General features: G+C 44.4%; 1 protein-coding gene across 1 annotated transcript; it reads right to left on the reverse strand.

Annotated features, from left to right (window-relative positions):
* Positions 1–17467: 17467 nt before the first annotated feature.
* Positions 17468–18421, reverse strand: LOC123348603 (olfactory receptor 10A2-like). Its single transcript, XM_044986172.1, has one exon. It carries the CDS (start codon positions 18419–18421, stop codon positions 17468–17470), a length of 954 nt encoding a protein of 317 aa, XP_044842107.1.
* Between the last annotated feature and the right edge of the window lie 881 nt (positions 18422–19302).

Here is a 19302-nt window from a genome sequence, read left to right on the forward strand (position 1 = left end):
TTGGAGTTTATTTTCATAGAAAAAGAGATTTATAATGAAAAATATCATCAAAATGTCAAAATATTGACAATATTGTCCCGCTCTATTTGATATTCATACAAAAACCATTTTCCTTGAGTTTCCTCATTCCACAAGCTATAGATAATGGGGTTCAGTAATGGAATCACAACAGTACAGCACAGGGGAAGCATTTTGTCAACAGGTGGGGAGTGGGTGGATTTGGGTCAGAAGACTCTATGACACTATGCCAACTGAAGAGAGACACACAAACACAGACATGTATATGTATGACAAATCAAGGGGAATTGGCAGATGTGATTGCAGAGCCATTGGCCATTATCTTTGAAAAATCATTGCAATCGAGGGAGGTCCCGGATGACTGGAAAAAGGCTAATGTAGTGCCTATCTTTAAAAAAGGGAAGGAGGAGGATCCTGGAAACTACAGGCCAGTCAGTCCCTGGAACTAACATGGAGCAGGTCCTCAAGGAATCAATTCTGAAGCACTTAGAGGAGAGGAAAGTGATCAGGAAAGTGATCCAAGTCAGCATGGATTCACTAAGGGCAAGTCATGCCTGACTAACCTAATTGCCTTCTATAAGGAGATAACTGGGTCTGCGGATGAGGGGAAAGCATTGGATGTGACTTTATTGACTTTAGGAAAGCTTTTGATACGGTCTCCCACAGTATTCTTGCCAGCAAGTTAAAGAAGTATGGGCTGGATGAATGGACTATAAGGTGGATAGAAAGCTGGCTAGATCGTCAGGATCAACGGATAGTGATCAATGGCTCCATGTCTATTGCCAGTCGGTATCAAACGGAGTGCACCAAGGGTCGGTCCTGGGGCCGATTTTGTTCAATATCTTCATTAATGATCTGGAGGATGGCGTGGATTGCACCCTCAACAAATTTGCAGATGACACTAAACAGGGAGGAGTGGTAGATACACTGGAGGGTAGAAATAGCATACAGAGGGACCTAGGGAAATTAGAGGATTGGGCCAAAAGAAATCTGATGAGGTTCAACAAGGACAAGTGCAGAGTCCTGCACTTAGGATGGAAGAATCCTGCACTGCTACAGACTAGAGTCCAAGTGGTTAGGCAGCAGTTCTGCAGAAAAGGACCTAGGGGTTACAGTGGATGAGAAGCTGGATATGAGTCAACAGTGTGCCCTTATTGCCAAGAAGGCTAATGACATTTGGGGCTCTATAAGTAGGAGCAATGCCAGCAGATTGAGGGACATAATCATTCTCCTCTATTTGGCATTGGTGAGGCCTCATCTGGAGTACTGTGTCCAGTTTTGGGTCCCACACTACAAGGAGTATGTGGAAAAAATGGAAAGAGTCCAGTGGAGGGCAACAAAAATGATTAGGGGGCTGGAGCACATGATTTATGAGGCGAGGCTCAGGAAACTGGGATTATTTTGTCTGCAGAAGAGATGAATGAGGGGGGGATTTGATAGCTGCTTTCAACTACCTGAAAGGGGGTTCCAAAGAGGATGGATCTAGACTGTTCTCAGTGGTACCAGATGACAGAACAAGGAGTAATGGTCTCAAGTTTCAGTGAAGGAGGTTTAGGTTTAATATTAGGCAAAACTTTGTCACTAGGAGGGTGGTGAAGCACTGGAATGGGTTACCTGGGGGGGGTAGGGGGTGGAATCTCCTTCCTTAGAGGTTTTTAAGATCAGGTTTGACAAAGCCCTGGCTGGGATGATTTATTTGGGGATTGGTCCTGCTTTGAGCAGGTGGTTGGACTAGATTACCCCCTGAGGTCCCTTCCAACCCTGATATTCTATTATTCTATGAATTAAACACTGGGCATTAAACATGCTCTTCTTTCCAATGTTTTCAAACAGAAAATATGTGGGGTAGCTTATTTTCCATGCCACAGCATCAAGTGCAACAGCGACCTTCATATAATAATTTGGGAATTGGCCTTAAATTCAAGACCCCTGAGTTTTATTCCTGACTCTGCTAGTGACTCTATGTGTGATCTAGATCAAGTCATGTTTCCCTAATCTATAAAATGGAGATATTGACACAGTGCAAAATTTTCAAAATTGCCAAAGGGCCAGATTTTCAAAGGTATTTAGGTGCTTAAAGAAGCAGATAGATGCCTAGAGGGATTTTCAAAAACACCTAGCTATGCAACTTCCATTGGTTTGAAAGGAAGTTAGGTTCCTAGGTAGTTTTGAAAATCCTTCCAGGTGCCTATTTGTATCTTTAGGTGCCCAAATACTTTAAAAAGTCTGAGCCCAATGTGTGGAAATTAGCATCCTATTTTCAAAAGTGATGTAGCCACTTAGGAACCTAAAATCCATTGATTTTCCATTAAATGTAGACTGCTATGTTCCTAGAGGGCTGATTTTAAATGTATGTAGGAGCCTAATACACGGCTCCTACATACCTTTAAAAATCTGTCCCTAAATTACTTTTGAAAATAGAACATAGGTTTCCTAAGCCACTTAGACACTTCTGAAAATTTTAAGCATACCATTTAAAAATCCAGGTGCTTTTGCTATCCACAGATGGGAAGGGATTTAAAATGGCTAAGATTAAGGCCGAGAATATTAGAAGTATTTAGGAATCTATTTGGGATTTTCAAAAATACCCAAATGCCTCAAACTCATTGATTTCTACGAGTGTTAACTGCCTAAATGCAGTTTTGAAGATCCAAGAAGGCATGCAAATACTGTAGTAAGATGAGGCCCTGAGACATAAACCCTGGGTATCCGAGGTCCGGCATGAGGCCTGAGGCCTGAACTGAAGTAATGGACAAGACATTGCTAACATAAAGCAAAGTTAGGCTGTGAGCCAGAGGCAGGCCCTGCTCACAGAAGTTGGCAAGAGGAAGGGTGCTAAAAACACGTATACACATGTAAGCAATAATAAGATGAACATATTCCAGGACAGCACCAGAACAGCCTGGTACAAGCACATCCCACACAGATAACAAGGAACAGGCAGACCCAGCCTAAAGACAGTATAAAAGGACAATATGATGGATAGACAATACGATGGATGGACTTGTTTGTTCGAACAACCTCTACCAGAAGAAAGGCAACACCCCAGGGCTGGTGCAACCATTTAGGCGACTTAGGCAGTCGCCTAGGGCGTTGGGATTTGGGGGGCGCCATTTTCTTTGGCAGCAACCATGGCAGCCAGATCTTTGGCTTCCCCGGTCGCCGCTGGCATTTAGGTGGAGGGAACTGGGGCAGGGGAGCACGGGGAGGGCCTCCTGCAGCAAGTAAGGGTGGGGGGGTGGCATGCAGAGGAACTCCCCGCCCCAGCTCACCCCTGCCCCACCTACTCCCCAAGCACGCCATGATGGCTGATTGGCGCCACAAGCCTGGGAGGCGGGAGAAGTGAAGCAGGGATGGCGTGCTTGGGATGCTCGTGCTCATGCGCGGAGCAGGGTGAGCTGGGGTGGGGGGGTACCTCAGGGAGGGAGACGGGGAGCTGCCACGGAGGGGTGCCTCAGGGCGGGAGTTTTGGGGGGGCAAGGTGGAAGTTTTGCCTAGGGCACGAAACATCCTTGCACCGGCCCTGCAACACCCTAATGCATAGGGGGGCTGTACCTCAATGCGTTCAATGATGTGTAACTTGTTTGTACCTGTGTATAAGAATGCATCCCTGAGTGGACATCTTTGTCTGGCCTACGGGTCAGTGGAAAGTTCCTCCACTGACTGAGCCAGTCCATTGTCAGGGAGCACATATGTACTAGCAGAACTGTAGACATCTGATCCGGGGAGCTAGAGACTGTTTCGTTTGACAATAAACCTGGCCGGGTTCTTCGTACCTTATTAGAGTCTGTGGTCATTGGGGGTTCTCTCTGGGTCTGCTGTGCCAGTGATCTGCAAAACCGAGGCAGCGCACAGAGGGAACACACGCACATAGCGGACTGATATCAACATTGAACAGGGCAGAGCACACGCACGTCTGACAACAAATACCTTTACAAAATCTGGCCCTAAATGCATTAATTTGACTTAAACTCCCTTTCTTTCCATTGCCTTCTAGAGGTTGTCTGGGCTAATTAGTAAAACATTCAACTCAGGAGATGGGAGTTCCCAGCTCTGCTGAAGAACCTGGAGCAAGTATTTTGGGGCCAGATTTTAAAAGTATTTGGACACCTAGTGAGATTTTAAAAAGCACGTAGGCACCTAACATCCACCGATTTCAGGGCGTACTCCCTAAATGTGCTTCTATCCTGTTTAGGTGTCCTCTCCCCAAAATCCCTGCCCACCATACAACTTCTAACAGAGTTGATGACATGGGTGTTTCTAAATATGGTTTGTGCCTGCATGCTCCACGCTTAGGCTGGGATTTTCAATGGAGCCTAGGGGATTTTGGAGTCCAAATCCCATTGGCCTTCCTTTGCTATTTTGAAAATCCCACCCTATCTATTCAAAAGTGACAAGAGATTTGGAGTGCCTTAATGGAGACACCTTGAAGGGGCCTGATCCTCTGGGGATCAGGATCGTTTTCAGGCATCGCAGGGTAGGCTGCCCATTACTGAGGCCCCCTGAATCACTAGTCACTTTTGAAAACCCAGGCCAATGGCTGCTAACATTATGTCACCCCTGTCTGACGCATGAGCTGGCCAGTGCTTTTCTTCCCATAAGTGATCTGTCACACTGATTTTCTGTGTTGGAGAAAGCATTTTCTAATCATATCCTTGACCCATATGTCCAGGCCTGCCTTCCGGCTCTCTGTGCACTAGGTCATCTCATAGGGGTTTACCCCATGTACAGATCTACATGTAAGTCCTTCTGGAATACCTTCCCCACCTCAGGCATTGTGGATAGCTGCACAAATTTTCCCACAATGGACTAGTACATACACACATTGTGCAACAAACAGTTGTGATGGCTAAAGTATGGGCACAAAATGAATCATGTGACAGGTGGAACTGACTATGATGACCATGAAGTGGAGAACTTCAAGGTGGGAGGGGAGCTTTGTCTCTGAGTCCATGCGCTCCTGGCTTCTCAGCTGTTTAATTAGAGTTAACTGTGATGTCAAGTTAGCCTGGGCTTTTCCAAGAGACCTAAGGGAGTATGGCACCTAACATCATTGCAAGTCAATGGGAAACAGATGCTTAATTCCCTTAATCCATTGAAAAAATCCCAGTCTCTTCTGTTTTTTTTATGTAGACATCTTTATAAGAACATAAGCGATGCTATATTGGGTCAGTCTATGGTCCATCTTGCCCAGTATCCTGTCTCCCCCAATCATAGGGAGTGTACAGAAAAGGGGCATTACCCCTCTCTTCCACTCCCGGCTTCTGGTAGTCAGACGTTTAGGGTCACCCTGAACATGGGGTTGCATCCCTACCATCTTGGCCAATAGCCCTTGATGGACATATCTTCCACGAACTCCATCAGTCCACTGTGAACTAGTCTGAGACCCTGCAATTCATCTCACATGAGCAATTCTACAGACTTCACTGCTGCCATGCCCTGTTCAAATGACAAATTAGCATTCTCCTGAGCCACATAGCCTCAGAGATAATGGCTCTGCAGTCAGCATTTGAAATGGGGATTGATGTACTGGAAAAAGGCTTCTTATCTATCCAGATTAGGTATACATAATGTGCCCATCACCTTGGGTATCTAAGCTTAATAGCTACCTGATCTAATGTCCATGTAGACTTTTATTAATAATTTTATTGATCTGTATAACTTGTATCAATGTATCCCTTCAAAATTAAGCTCTGCTAATCAGCTAACAATGAATGGAGGTTAATTATAATGGATCCCACTGGGCATTATTAAAAAGTCTTTGCAGAGATCCTGAAAGAGAGTTTCAACTTCAAACAGATCACAGAGGGGATTGTTAAAACTCAGCAGGCTGAATTGGTGTAGCACTACTGGAGTCCACAAAGTTGCATCCAGGATGAATTTGGCCCATGACATTAAATGGCTAGCAACAGATGATGCTTATGGACTTCCCGGTGGTAATTAATGATAAAACAAAATTGATGTAACATTAAGCAACTAAAAGTGACCTGAGAAACAAGAAGCACAAAACCGTCTGGACAAGATCCTTAGCTGGTGTTGGTATTGCCCCATGGTAGTCAATGGAGCTATGTTAATTTTCATCAGCTGAGAATCTGACCCATTAAGTGTAGTATAATTGATGGAAGACTTCATTCTCACAAGAGGAATATCCTCAACGCACCTCCTCACCGAGTCCCAGAATAGCAAGTGGTGGAGCTGTCTTTGGAGACGGACAATTAGTCTTCAAAAGAGCCAAAACAGTTATTAACTATGGATAGTCATTACTCCAAAGGGCAGCAAGGGGAATCCAGACAGATCTATGTAAACATCAGGGGGCCAAAATCATTTCTGGAGTGACGCCATTCTAGGTAGTGGGATTACATCAGAGATGAGTTTGGCCGTAATGCTTTCAGGAGAACCTTCAGAACAGCTAAGCGGCTGCACGGCTCAGGGAACGGGTTGCACATGGTGTTTCAAATCTATGTCACACTGGTTAATATCTGTCCACTAGGATGCTAGTGACCAGTTGTGGGTGCTAACTGAGAGTTAGATTGTCAACCCCTTCTGCACACTGGGGAATAGTTACTCAGACAAATAGTCCCTTTGAAATCAAGGGAGCTAATGATGAGAGTAATTGTTTGCCAGTTTGAGCAAAGGATTCACAATCTGGCCTTTATTTAGCACTGCAGCCACAAGCAATTTAAAGGTCCAGTTCTGCCTTCCTTACTCACATGGAATAGCACCTCACTCTGTGATTAGTCCTGCTGATTTCAACAGGACTACCAATGGAGTAAGATACTACTCCATGTGTGATGTTGCCAAGGGGCAACATCTGGCTGGTGGGGCTGGTGGCAGAACCAGGCTCATGTTTTTGGTGGCCTTTGCGGGATGGATTCTTGGCTTGGATGTAGTGTAGTTCTTGTGAGGCACTTATTTCATACTGCAGAAAACTGGTTCAGCTCTTTAAAGGCTAACTGCTTCCATGCTCTGCTCTTGCCGTCCTAAGGACGACATCCGGCCTTGCTGCATGATGAAGGTTTCGTATTATTCCTTCACATTGCAGTGGCGCCTAAATGCTCCAATAGAGACTGGGGGCAGTCTGTCCCAGAGAGGAAGGCTTGCCCAGTAATTAGGGCATTTGCCTAAGATTTGGGAGACCTCAGATCAAGTCTTGGCGCTACCAGAAGTTCCTTTCTGACTTTGGGCAACTTATGTTTGAGACAGATTTTTTTTAAAGGATTCAGGTGCCTAAAGACGCAGCCAGGTGACTAATGGGATTTTCAATGGCACCTACCTAGGTTTCTAATTCCCATTAAATGTCAATGAGATGGTGTAGCAGGGTGGTCCACTGCTCCTGCCCTGAAGGGCTTGAAACAGCCCAGGAGAGGGCTGTTGCTGGGGCAGGAAGCCTGGGCTGATTGGGGAAAGCAGGCTCAGCTGTGGCCATGCCCCAATCAGGCCCAGCTGGCCCCTATAAGAGGCTGTAAGCCAGAAGCACAAACAGAGTCTCCCTCTGCCTGTAGAGGGAGAAGGGCCTGGCTGCAGGGAGCTAGAGACAAAGTATCTGAGTGGAGCAGGGCTGGGGACAGGCTGAGGAGCTGGGGAGCTCCAGCCTGGTAAGCCCCAGGCTGTGGCCTAGCATTGGGCTAACAGGTACTGGGGGCAGCCCAGGGGTAGGCAAAGGCAGCAGGTCCAAACCCTCCTTGCCAGTGATGAGTGGCTGATACTGCAGTCTGCCCCAGGGCGTGGGGCTAGACAATGACTGGCAGTAGCCTGATACTGAGGCGAGGTGGGGATAGAGGATGGGAGATTCCCAGGGAGGGGAGACCTTGAGAGAAAGGGGTTACTGCCAGGGGGCAGCACCCCATGTAAAAGGGCACCAGGTCCAGGGAGGGACATGGGAGCCAGAGGACAGGTGGATCACCGGCCTGCAGAGGGCGCTCCAGAGCTGAATCGAGCTAATTCCTGGAAGTCACCAGCAGGAGGTGCCGCAGGGGTGAGTCTGCTCGTCTACAGATGGGAAGCTAGGTGCTTTTGAAAATCTTACTAGGCACCTAAATATCTTTAGAAAGCTGGCCCTCAGGCTCAGTTCCACAATTGTACAATGTGGATAATAGCAGCACTGCCATAGCACATGGGCCTGTTGAGAGGATAAAGCAAACAAAAAGAAGTACTACTTCACGCAACAGTCAACCTGTGGAGCTCATTGCCAGGCAGTGTTCTGAAGGCACCTGGGTTCAGAAACGATGTGAGGGAGATTCCTGAACCTGAGCCATTCTTTTTAGGTGACAAATCTGAGGAAATGCCCAAGATTGAGGTGTCATTAGAGGAGATTATTGAACAAATTGATAAATTAAACAGTAATAAATCACAAGGATCAGATGGGATTCACCCAAACATTCTGAAGGAACTCAAATGTGAAATTGCAAAACTACTAATTGTGTTATGTAACCTATCATTTAAATCGGTTTTGGTACCAGATTGATTGGAGGATAGCAAATATGACACCAATTTTTAAAAAGGCTCAGAAGGTGACCGTGGTAATTACAGACCAGTAAGCCTAACTTCAGTACCAGGCAAAATGGTAGAAATTATAGTAATCAACAGAATTATCGATGTAGTAGTTCACTGACTCACTGCTGCAGCACCTCCTGCTGGTCAGTCTGGGAATTCTCTCTTTTCTAGCTCGGGAAAGCCTCCTGCCAGATGGTGTCTTACCTGCCTCCAAGTGCCCTTTACCTTGCCCACTGCAGTACCCTCACTCTCTGGGTCTCCTCTCTCAGGGGAACTCCCTCTCCCTATGACCACCTTTCCTCAGTGGCTACTGCCAGTTGTCATCTAGCCCTCTTTCTCTGGGGCCAACTGGAATCTGTAATGGCCACTCATCACTGGCAAGGGGGTGGGACCAACTGCCTATGCCTGTTCCCAGGCTGCATCTCTGCAGCCCCAGTACCTCCTTATGCCTTTAACAAGGCCTCAGCCTGGGGAGTTGCCAGACTGGAGCTCCCCAGCACTGCTTGTCCTGAGGTACCCTGTGCTCCTAGGTCCTTCCCACTCCAAGGCTGGAGTGAGACTGACCTCTGCCTTCTACCTCTGCAGCTCTTTTATAGGGCCCAGCCTGGCCCTGATTGGCTGCCTCTCAGACTTTTCCTATTGGCCCTCAGCACCAGCCCTCTCACAGGGCTGGATTTTAACACTTTCAGGGCCAGAGGAGAGTGACCACCCCGCTACCCCACCCCCCAAGATCACACACTGGGGCCAGGGATGTTCTATCTCCCCAGTTTTTACCTCAGCTTGGAAAAGAGAAAACTAAGAGGGGGATATGATAGAGGTCTATAAAAGCATGACTGATGTGGAGAAAGTAAATAGGAAAGTTTTATCTAGTCCTTCTAATAACACAAGAACTAGGGGCCACCAAATGAAATTAATAGGCAGCAGTTTTAAAACAAACAAAAGGAAATATTTCTTCACACAATGCAGAGTTAACCTGTGGAACTCTTTGCCAGAGGATGGCAAGACTATAACAGGGTTCAAAAAAGAACTTCTGTTTGCCAGAAGTTGGGTGAGGGCAATGGGATGGACCACTCAACGATTGCCTGTTCTGTTCATTCCTTCTGGAGCACCTGACAGTGGCCACTTTCGGAAGATAGCATACTGGGCTGTATGGACCCAGTATGTCCATTTTTATGTTCTGAAAATCATTACAGAACATAAAGTACTCAGATACTGTGGTAAATGTGGGTGATACCTGATCTAGATAGTGATAGTCCCTGAGAAATGATAATCTGCAAGACAAACAGAAGCACTGGAGAAAGAAGTCTACCCCATCAATGGGGAATGGAGGAAGGCACTGAGAGATTAAGACTGGGGCTTTCAAAGGAGATGAGCTACGTGTCCGACTCTCATTGAAATTCAACAGGAGCACTGCTTAGAACTGTGAAGTCTAGTCTATCCCTGACCGCCTCTTGATGGGTTAAATAAACTCATCTGACCAAGTTCAGGAGGCTCTGCACAGACAAAGGAACTTGAAGGGGGATAAAATTTCTTCTCCTGAAAACAGAAGGCGGGAAACACAGGAACTGTGGGACAGCAGACTGAAACCTGTTGGGAGTGAAAGCAAATATAGGCCTGAAAGAAAGCCTGCTGTGAATTTTAAGAGACTGTTCTAATAATATTTAGCAGTATAACCATAAGTAGAACTCCATACGTGTAAGACATGGCATAGTAATCATATCTGTGAGGAAACTAAACAATAAAATAACTAAAAAGCCAGAAAAGAGTGATGTGAACTCACACTAGACCTGTCCTGACAGGGGTGAAGAGTTAATATGGAAATGGGAGATTAATACATACATAAAAGAAAAGAAAAAATTACAAAAAGCATAAATACGTCAGTGTAAAAAGAGAGATTGTAAATCTGTATTGTCTGGTGCTGCCGGCAACTGTAATAGGATAGTCCTGATTTGCATCCCACTTGTAAATATTTGATCATCACTTTCTGAGTGTTTTTCTTTAATAACGATTTCTTATACCCATATTTTGAGCAAGTGAATCTGACTCCAACAGTACCAGGTGGGGGGAGCGGCGCCCTCTGGATAAACAAAGCCACCCTAAGCTCACACATATGCCTGTAGGCCGTTTGTTGTGTTGAAACTCCTGTTTTCCTATTGTTGAGTTTAAAGAGTACACTCACAGCTCCCAAAGGGAAGTGTTGCAGGGAAGCCAAATCCAGTCAACCCTGCAGAGTAATCCTGGTTGGTACACCGGGGATGCATCCCAAGGATCCAGTCTAAAGAGTGGGAGAATTGTGTGATTTGCTCCATAGAGATGAAGGATCAGAATTTGCCACCTGGAAGAATGCATTCAGGGAGACTGAAAGGGGTCGAAGATGCATCTCGCCTTGATCTGTGACATCCTGAAAGATAGGATTGACTTCAATTTCCAGTTCCAAAGAACTGGAACTACTTTGACATATTTATCAAGAGCTTAGCATGGATTCAAAACAAGAGTCTTAACCACTCATTTGATTTTGCCCCTTACGGTTGGCGATAAACTCAAATTTAACAAAAAGAACAGGAGTACTTGTGGCACCTGAGAGACTAACAAATTTATTTGAACATAAGCTTTCATGGACTACAGCCCACTTCATCGGACGCATAGAATGGAACATATAGTGAGGAGATATATACACATACAGAGAACATGAAAAGATGGGAGTTGCCCAACCAACTCTAAAAGGCTAATTAATTAAGATGAATTGTTGTCAGCAGGAGAAAAAAAGCTTTTGTAGTGATAATCGAGATTGCCCATTTAAGACAGTTTGACAAGAAGCTGTGAGGATACTTAACATCCGGAAAATAGATTCAATGTGTGTAATGGCTCAGCCATTCCCAGTTTCTATTTATCATTTTCCACAAGATGATTCAAGTCCCAATAATAAAATTCTTTGGCTAGCAATTTCCATTGCTTCTCCTTTTATAATGTGTCTACCTACTTATCACTTACATCGTGGTTTCAGTTACAACTTTATTAGTTAATCCTAGTCATGAAAACAATCTTAAAATTCTGTTATGAAACTGGCTCTTAAACATATTTTTCCTCTATAAGCAATATCTGTCTACTAATTAGTAAAGTATTTATTACTTCTCTCCATATTACTTTTCCAAAGCTTCAGGAAGTCTTGCCTATATGATAACAGTTCCATTAGCATCTTAGAGGTTTAGGCCTATATGCTAACAAAATTTTGACATTTGGAAAGATAGGCAATCTTCTTGTTAGTTTTTGGTTATGCAATAATAATAATAATAATCATAACAATAATAAATCCATTTAAAATCCTGCAGACTTAATTATGATACTTATCTACTGAAAGACAAAACATATGTGCTCACTACCAAGTATACCATAACCTCAATCTTAAAATACATTGCAAACAGAGGCAGATTACAGTTATTTGAAGCAACAACATTCAGTAACTCCTCGCTTAACATTGTAGTTATGTTCCTGAAAAATGTGACTTTAAGCAAAACGATGTTAAGCTAATCCAATTTCCCCATAAGAATTAATGTAAATGGGGGTGGGGTAGGTTCCAGGGAAATTTTTTTCACCAGACAAAAAAACTATTTTATATATATATATAAAATATATATATGTGTGTGTATATATATATATACACACACACATACACACAGTATAAGTTTTAAACATACAATTTAATAGTGTACACAGCAATAATGATTGTGACGCTTAGTTGAGGTGAAGTCAGAGGGTGGAAGAGGGTGGGATATTTCCCAGGGAATGCCTTACTGCAAAAAGACAAACTAGCATTCGGCTGAGCCCTCAAGGACTAACACATTGTTGTTAATGTAGCCTCACACTCTACAATGGAGCACAAATGGAGGGAAGGGAGACAGCATGGCAGACAGAGACAGAGACACACACCCTGTGTGTGGGAGAGAGAGATGCGCATTGCCCCTTTAAGTATGCTGACCCCACTCTAAGTACATTGCCTTTAAAAAATTCATGAAGTTGAGACAGCAGCTGTGGCCAGCAAGCTCTCTCTGTCCTGTCCCCACCCTGCTCTATATAGAGAAGGGGTAAGCGGGGGGTGGGGAGGCGGCAGGAGTAGTGGGGAGGGGGAGGATAGATAGATAGATAGATAGATAGATAGATAGATAGATAGATAGATAGATAGGGTGGCAGTGCTCCAAACTTGCCCCTGTGGTTCCCACACTTCCAGGCGGCTTATGCTAGTCACACTGTGAACCTTCATGTAGCCCTTCTCTCTCTAGGGCCAAAGTTACAATCTACTGAGCCCTTTTCATCATAAGCCAGCAAGGAGGTTGGTGAGAGAGCTCCCACAGTCTCTGTTGTCCCTGGGGGCTTGTTTCAGAACAGTTTAGCCTCCTGTCCTGACAGGGGCCTGACTTCCCCTCCCAGGAGGTGTTTCTGTAGTGGCGGGTTGGGGGGAACCCGGGCCCACCCTCTACTCCAGGTTCCGGCCCAGGGACTCTAGTGGCAGTAGCTGTTTGCAGCCGACCTTTCACCGGCAGAGCTGCTTCACTTCCTGGGGCCAGTTCCCCACAGCTCTCCCACTTCTTTCTCTTAATGCCTTCTTCACCCTTACCTTAGGACCCTTTCTAGTGGCTTGAGGGTGTCTTCATTACCCAACCCTTCAGCCCCACTTCCTCTCCTCTTGCTCCCTGGCTCTCCCTGGCCTGACCAGAGTGAGCCTTTTTACAGTATCAGAGGGGCCTTAATTAGAGTCAAGTGTTTACATTAGCTTAGCAGCCTCACCTGACTCTTTGCAGGCTAATTGGAGTCAGGTGTCTACCCTAGCCTGGAGCAGCCCCTGCTCTGCTCGAGAATAGAAAACTGCTTATCCAGTGGCCAGTATATCTGCCTTCTACTACTCTGCTGTACCCAACTGGCCTGGGTCTATCACAATAGATAGATAAGGTAATATATTTTATTGGACCAACTTCAGTTGGTGGAAGGTATGAGTTTCTGAGCTACACAAAACAATTCTTCCAGTCTGGGGAAGGAAGCATAGTGTCTGAGCTAAATACAAGTTGGGGCAGATTGTTAAGCAGAAGGGGTAGCACATGTTGGAAGTGGGCACTTGAAATGAAGTGGGCAGTTCCCCAGACCAGAAGCAGAGCATTGTGTAGCTCAAAAGCCTGTACCATCCACCAACAGACGTTTTTCTAAGAAAATATATTTCTTTACCTATCTTGTCTCTCTCATATCCTGGGACCACCATGGCTACAACATCACTACAAACAGTCTTAACAATAAAGAGGTAAGTTAAAGATGGTGGAAAATATAAATGTGCAGTAAATTGGAGTGATTTCTCCTGGTCAATGAGGTAAATCACTGATTTAACACTAGATGATGCCAATGGCTCTTATAATGTTGAAAACCTTCAATATCTTCTGTAGGCAACCTGTGACACCTTTACTCTTATTGATGAGGTACTTTTTCATGTATGTATCCTCATGGAAGTCAAGAGGGCTGCTCACCTGTGTAAGAGTACCACAATCTGATCCTGTATGAAGAGAATTTTGCTGAGCCCAACCCAGGAACCCCTTATCTACCTCTCAGTGAGTAAAGGTTCTTCACTGACTCCAATGCAGAGAAGATTTAGTTACCTTATTCAAGATCTCACAAGACATCACTGGGACAACTCCCACATTATGCCCCCTTCCAGTACTAATTAGGACAGCACAATAACTCATTAAGTGGCTGTTTAAACTTCCTGCACATAAGTATACACAGGTGTATTTGGTTTAATCCTGCCTATATTGAGTCAGGCTGAAATTTTCAAAGTGGCCAAAGAGGGTAAGGCACCCAGAACCGACTGAAATTCAAATATCTTTCTGCTGCTTTGAATAATGCCAACATATCTCTTTTATTATTGTTATTCTTATTTGTGTAACGATAGCACCTAGCAACCCAACCTGGAGCTACCTGGAAATTTCTGTCCCATGGGAAATATTCTGGCATTTGCTTTCATCCCAAAGAGTCAAAATATCAAAAATGCTTTGCAGAATTAAATGTTCAGAAATGATTCAATCTGGAAATCTCACAATGGAATATTCCGAAATTTTCTGTGTAAACCAGACAGCGCTTCCAAAATTAAAACTGAAACCTTTTGGTATGAATTTGCCCATTAATAAAATGGAATATTTAATAGAAATCAACCTTTCACCATTTAAAAAATCAATTTACATAGAGCCCCATATATCCTCAGGAATTTCTTTCTATCAAAAAGCTTTCTCTAGCTCTAACCCCAACCAAGTTGACTCTCCAAATACATAGGGAGTGATAGGCTTTACAATCAAACTATTGTTTGTTATTATTTAGTATTTGTTTTGTGGTAGATCCTAGGAACCCCAGCCATGGAGTGGGATGCTATTGTCCTAGGAGCTGTACAAACATAGAACAAAAAGATGCCCCCACCCAAAAAGCTGACAATCTAAGAGACAAAGTGAGAATGGGAAGTGAAACAGTAGCATGTAAAGGGAATGAGGTTTGCTCCAGGTCACACGACAGTAGCAGAGTTGGGAATTGAATCCCGTTCTTCTGAGTTCCAGTCCAGTTCCTTCTGCACTAGACTAGCTGCCGCTTTTTTCTCCTAATGTCAAATGCATTGATGTTATTTACGATTATTCAGTTCCCTGATTCTCTCTTTGCCAGGTGCCCCAGAAGGAATGAACAGAACCGGTAATCATCAATGTGCTGTAATATTTATACTGCTTACTGTATTTTTCACTCCATGCATCTGATGAAGTGGGTTTTAGCTCAGGAAAGCTTATGCCCAAGTAAATATGTTAGTCTCCAAGGTGCCACAAGGACTCCTTGTTGTTTTTTGTAATCATCAAGTGATCCATCCCTTGTTGCCTATTCCCACTTTCCAGCAAACAGAGGCTAGGGACACCTTCCCTGCCCATCCTGGCTTATAGCCTATGGGCCTATCTTCCAAGAATTTATGGAGTTCTTTTTTGAACCCTGTTATAGAGTTGGCCTTCACAACATCCTCTTGCAAAGATTTCCACAGGTTGATTGTGTGCTGTGTGAAGAAATATTTCCTTTTATTTGTTTTAAACCTTCCACCTATTAATTTCATTTGGTGACCCCTAGTTCTTGTGTTATGAGACAGAGTAAAGAAAACTCCTCATGATTTTAAAGACTTCTGTCATATCTCGCCTTAGTCTTCTGTTTTCCAAGCTGAAAAGTCCCAATCTTATTAATCACTCCTCATAAGGAAGCTATTCCATACCCCCTCATCAGTTTTGTTGCTCTTTTCAAAACCTTTTCCAAGTCCAATATATCTTTTTTGAGATGGGGCTATCACATCTGCACACAGTATTCAAAATGTGGGCGTACCATGGATTTATATAGCGGCCATATTATATTTTCTGTCTTATTATCTATCCCTTTCCAAATGATTCCCAACATTCTGTTCACCTTTTTTGACTGCCGCTGCACATTGAGTGGATGTTTTCAGAGAACTATCCACAATGACTCCAAGATCTTTCTTGAGTGGGAACAGCTAATTTAGACCCCATCATTTCAGGGCCATGCCATATAGAGAAACACATTCATGTCTAGCACAGCTGTACACATTTTCTTGGATAAACATTCATGGGGTTTCTACCAAAATGCCAGCTCTGAAATTTTAGGGAAGTTGCATCCTACACCTGGTTTCACAGTTGGCCCTTATCACTACAATATACAAAACTAAACCTGGGGATGCAAACTGCCCCACAACCTTTGGATTGTTGGATATCCAGTTGCAAATTTAGCACCTCACATCTTCCTCTAGTTTTTTGTTTTAATAAGTCGTGTGTGAGAGAGAGTGCACAAAGGGGTGTACTTGCGTGGGTTGCGGGGGGTGTGGTGTTTGAAGAATTGGGAGAGAGATAATGTGTGTGTGTGTGTTTTAGGGGAACTCTGGCTACATTTTTGCACACCAGCGGGAAAACATGTGTGTGCATTTCTGGACATGTATATGGCTGATTAATTTATGTGTGTACATGTTTGTAGAAGTGTGGGGACATTTTTGTTTGCACACATGATAAAAATGTTAAGGGGCCACAGCTGTGTGAAGGTGTACATATGGAGGGTTATTGTAGTGTGTTCACAAACATTTCTGAGGATTAGGGGAAGGTGAGTGATTACAGGAGTTCATAGAATCTTGCATCTGACTTGCATCTGAAGAAGTGGGTATTCACCCACGAAAGCTCATGCTGCAAAACGTCTGTTAGTCTATAAGGTGCCACAGGATTCTTTGCTGCTTTTACAGAACCAGACTAACACGGCTACCCCTCTGATACATAGAATCATAGAATATCAGGGTTGGAAGGGACCTCAGGATATCATCTAGTCCAGCCCCCTGCTCAAAGCAGGAACAATTCCCAACTATGTTCTCAGTATCTGGTTAAGAACTTGGTTTAACTGACATTTGATTTGATCTCTGTAAACTCAGCTGGCTCCATGGAAACCAATAGCGAATCTGCCATTGACTTCACAAAGGAGAAGGGTAGCAATTTAGTTCTGGGATCAAACCCACTGATAAATTTACCAGAAGACCATGTTGGAACTGCTCTCTGGGCTGTTCAGCATCTCTACCCATCATTAAAAGGACACTAGGTAAGCAATGTGGCCTAGTGGATAGATCTTTAGAGTTGCATGTGTTCTATGCCTGTCTCTTTAGGGTTTGAAGAAGAGCTCTGTGTGATCTTGAAAGCTTGCCTCTCTCCCCAACAGAATCTGGTCCAATGAAAGATATCACCTCCCGCACCTTGTCTCTCTGTGGAGCTATATATTGCATAGGGAGTCTGTGGCTGAACTGAGAAGTGAACCTATGGTGCATTTCATAGAAAAAACTGGGCAGATTCAATAATTTGGTAACTTTATTTTTTAAAGCCCTACTTTGAACTGGACAGCCCCACTATTTTTCCGTGACTTATGAAAACCTCCTTCTTCCCCTGAGTCTGCTCAGAGCATTCTTCACCTCTTTGTTCCTCAGACTGTAGATCACAGGGTTCAGCACTGGAGCAAGGACAGAATAAAAAAGAGAGATCAACATATCCACCTCCACTGTGTGGTTGGACTTCGGCCGCAGGTAAATAGCACAGGCTGAGCCATAGAATAAGGTGACCACGGTGAGGTGAGAGGAGCAGGTTGAGAAGGCCTTATGCCTTCCCTCAGCTGATGGGGTCTTCAGGATGCTGGAGAGTATTCGAGCATAGGACACCACAACCAGCAAGAAGGGGGACAGGTTGATCAAAACACTGAGGGCTAGGATGGAGGCCTCGTTCCTCGAAGTGTCCCCACAGGCCAGCTTCAGCACTGGGTAGATATCACAGAAGAAGTGGTTGACCTCGTTGGGCCCACAATAGGGCAAGGAAAAGATCCAAGCCACGTTGCCCAGAGGCATCAGAATTCCGCAGAGCCAGCAGGCAGTGGCCATCTTGGCACAGGCCCTATGGTTCATGAGAAGGGTGTAGTGCAGAGGGGAGCAGATGGCTCTGTAGCGGTCATAGGCCATGGCAGCCAGCAAGTAGCATTCTGCCGTCCCAAGAGAAAGGAGGAAATACATCTGGGCAGCGCATCCAGTGAAGGAGATGGCCATCTCCTCAGAGATTAAATTAACCAGAATCTTAGGGATGGTGACCGAGGTGTAGCAGATCTCCAGGAAGGATAGGTTCCGAAGGAAGAAATACATGGGGGTGTGGAGGGCTGGGTCCAGTACTGTCATGAAGATGATGAGGAGGTTTCCTGTCAGGGCAATGGTATAGATAATGGAGAAACCTACACAAAGTATTGCTCGGGTCTCTGGATGTCTCCAGAATCTGAAGAAAATGAAGTAGGTCAGCATGCTGTGATTCCGCTGTGCAATTTCACTGGTATAGCTCATCTGTGGAAAGAGGAGAAAAAATAATTTCCATGTGGTCATTATGGGCCAGCTCATAGGAACATAGGACTGGAAGAGACCTCCTGGCTCATTAAGTCCAGTTCCCTGTTTTCACTGGGAACCACATTGTACAATCCCAATCATAAAAGGATCCAGCTCCGTGTTAACACTAATTAGATTGTTTGGCCCTATTGGGAGGCTGTTCCAGAACCTCCCTCCTCTGATGGTTAGAAACATTCTTCTAATTTCCAGACTAAATGTACTCACAGACAGTTTATCTCCATTTGTTCTTGTGCCAGCATTTGCCCTGCCTCATGTTTACTCTCCCAGTGCATTTATAGAGGGCAATCAGAACCCTTCTCAGCATGCATTTTACTAAGCTAAACAAGCCAAGCTCTCTTAGTCTTTTGTGGCTGGATTTTTTAAAGCTATTGAGTTGCTTGGTGGGATTTTCAAAAGCAGCTAGGCACCCAACAGCTACTGAAATCAAAGAGTGTTTGGTGCTTAGGTACTTTAGAAAATCCCACTCAGTACCTACATATCTTTAAAAATCTAGCCCTCAGTCTTTTTAGTTTCATCAACTGGGATACACTGGTGTAGCCCCACTGACTTCAACAAAGCTGTGCCTATGTACATCACCATCAAGCTAGCTAGCTAGCTAGCTAGCCCCGTGTACATCTAGCTAGCTAGCAACGTGCCATTAAAAGAAAAATACAAACCCTGGCTCTGAGACTCACATTGCCACAGTGTAAATCTGGAATCAGATATTTCAATTCAGAGTGAGAGCGGCAAAGAGTTCTGTGGCACCTTATAGACTAACACACGTTTTGGAGCATGAGTTTTTGTGAGTGAATACTCACTTCGTCGGATACATGCATCTGTAG

Source organism: Mauremys mutica, chromosome 13, assembly GCF_020497125.1.
Source record: "Mauremys mutica isolate MM-2020 ecotype Southern chromosome 13, ASM2049712v1, whole genome shotgun sequence".
Classification (NCBI taxonomy): Eukaryota; Metazoa; Chordata; order Testudines; family Geoemydidae; genus Mauremys; species Mauremys mutica.

Coding starts and splice junctions, on each gene's coding strand:
- LOC123348603 (XM_044986172.1), bottom strand. CDS start 18,421: ATGAGCTATACCAGTGAAATTGCACAGCGGAATCACAGCATGCTGACC.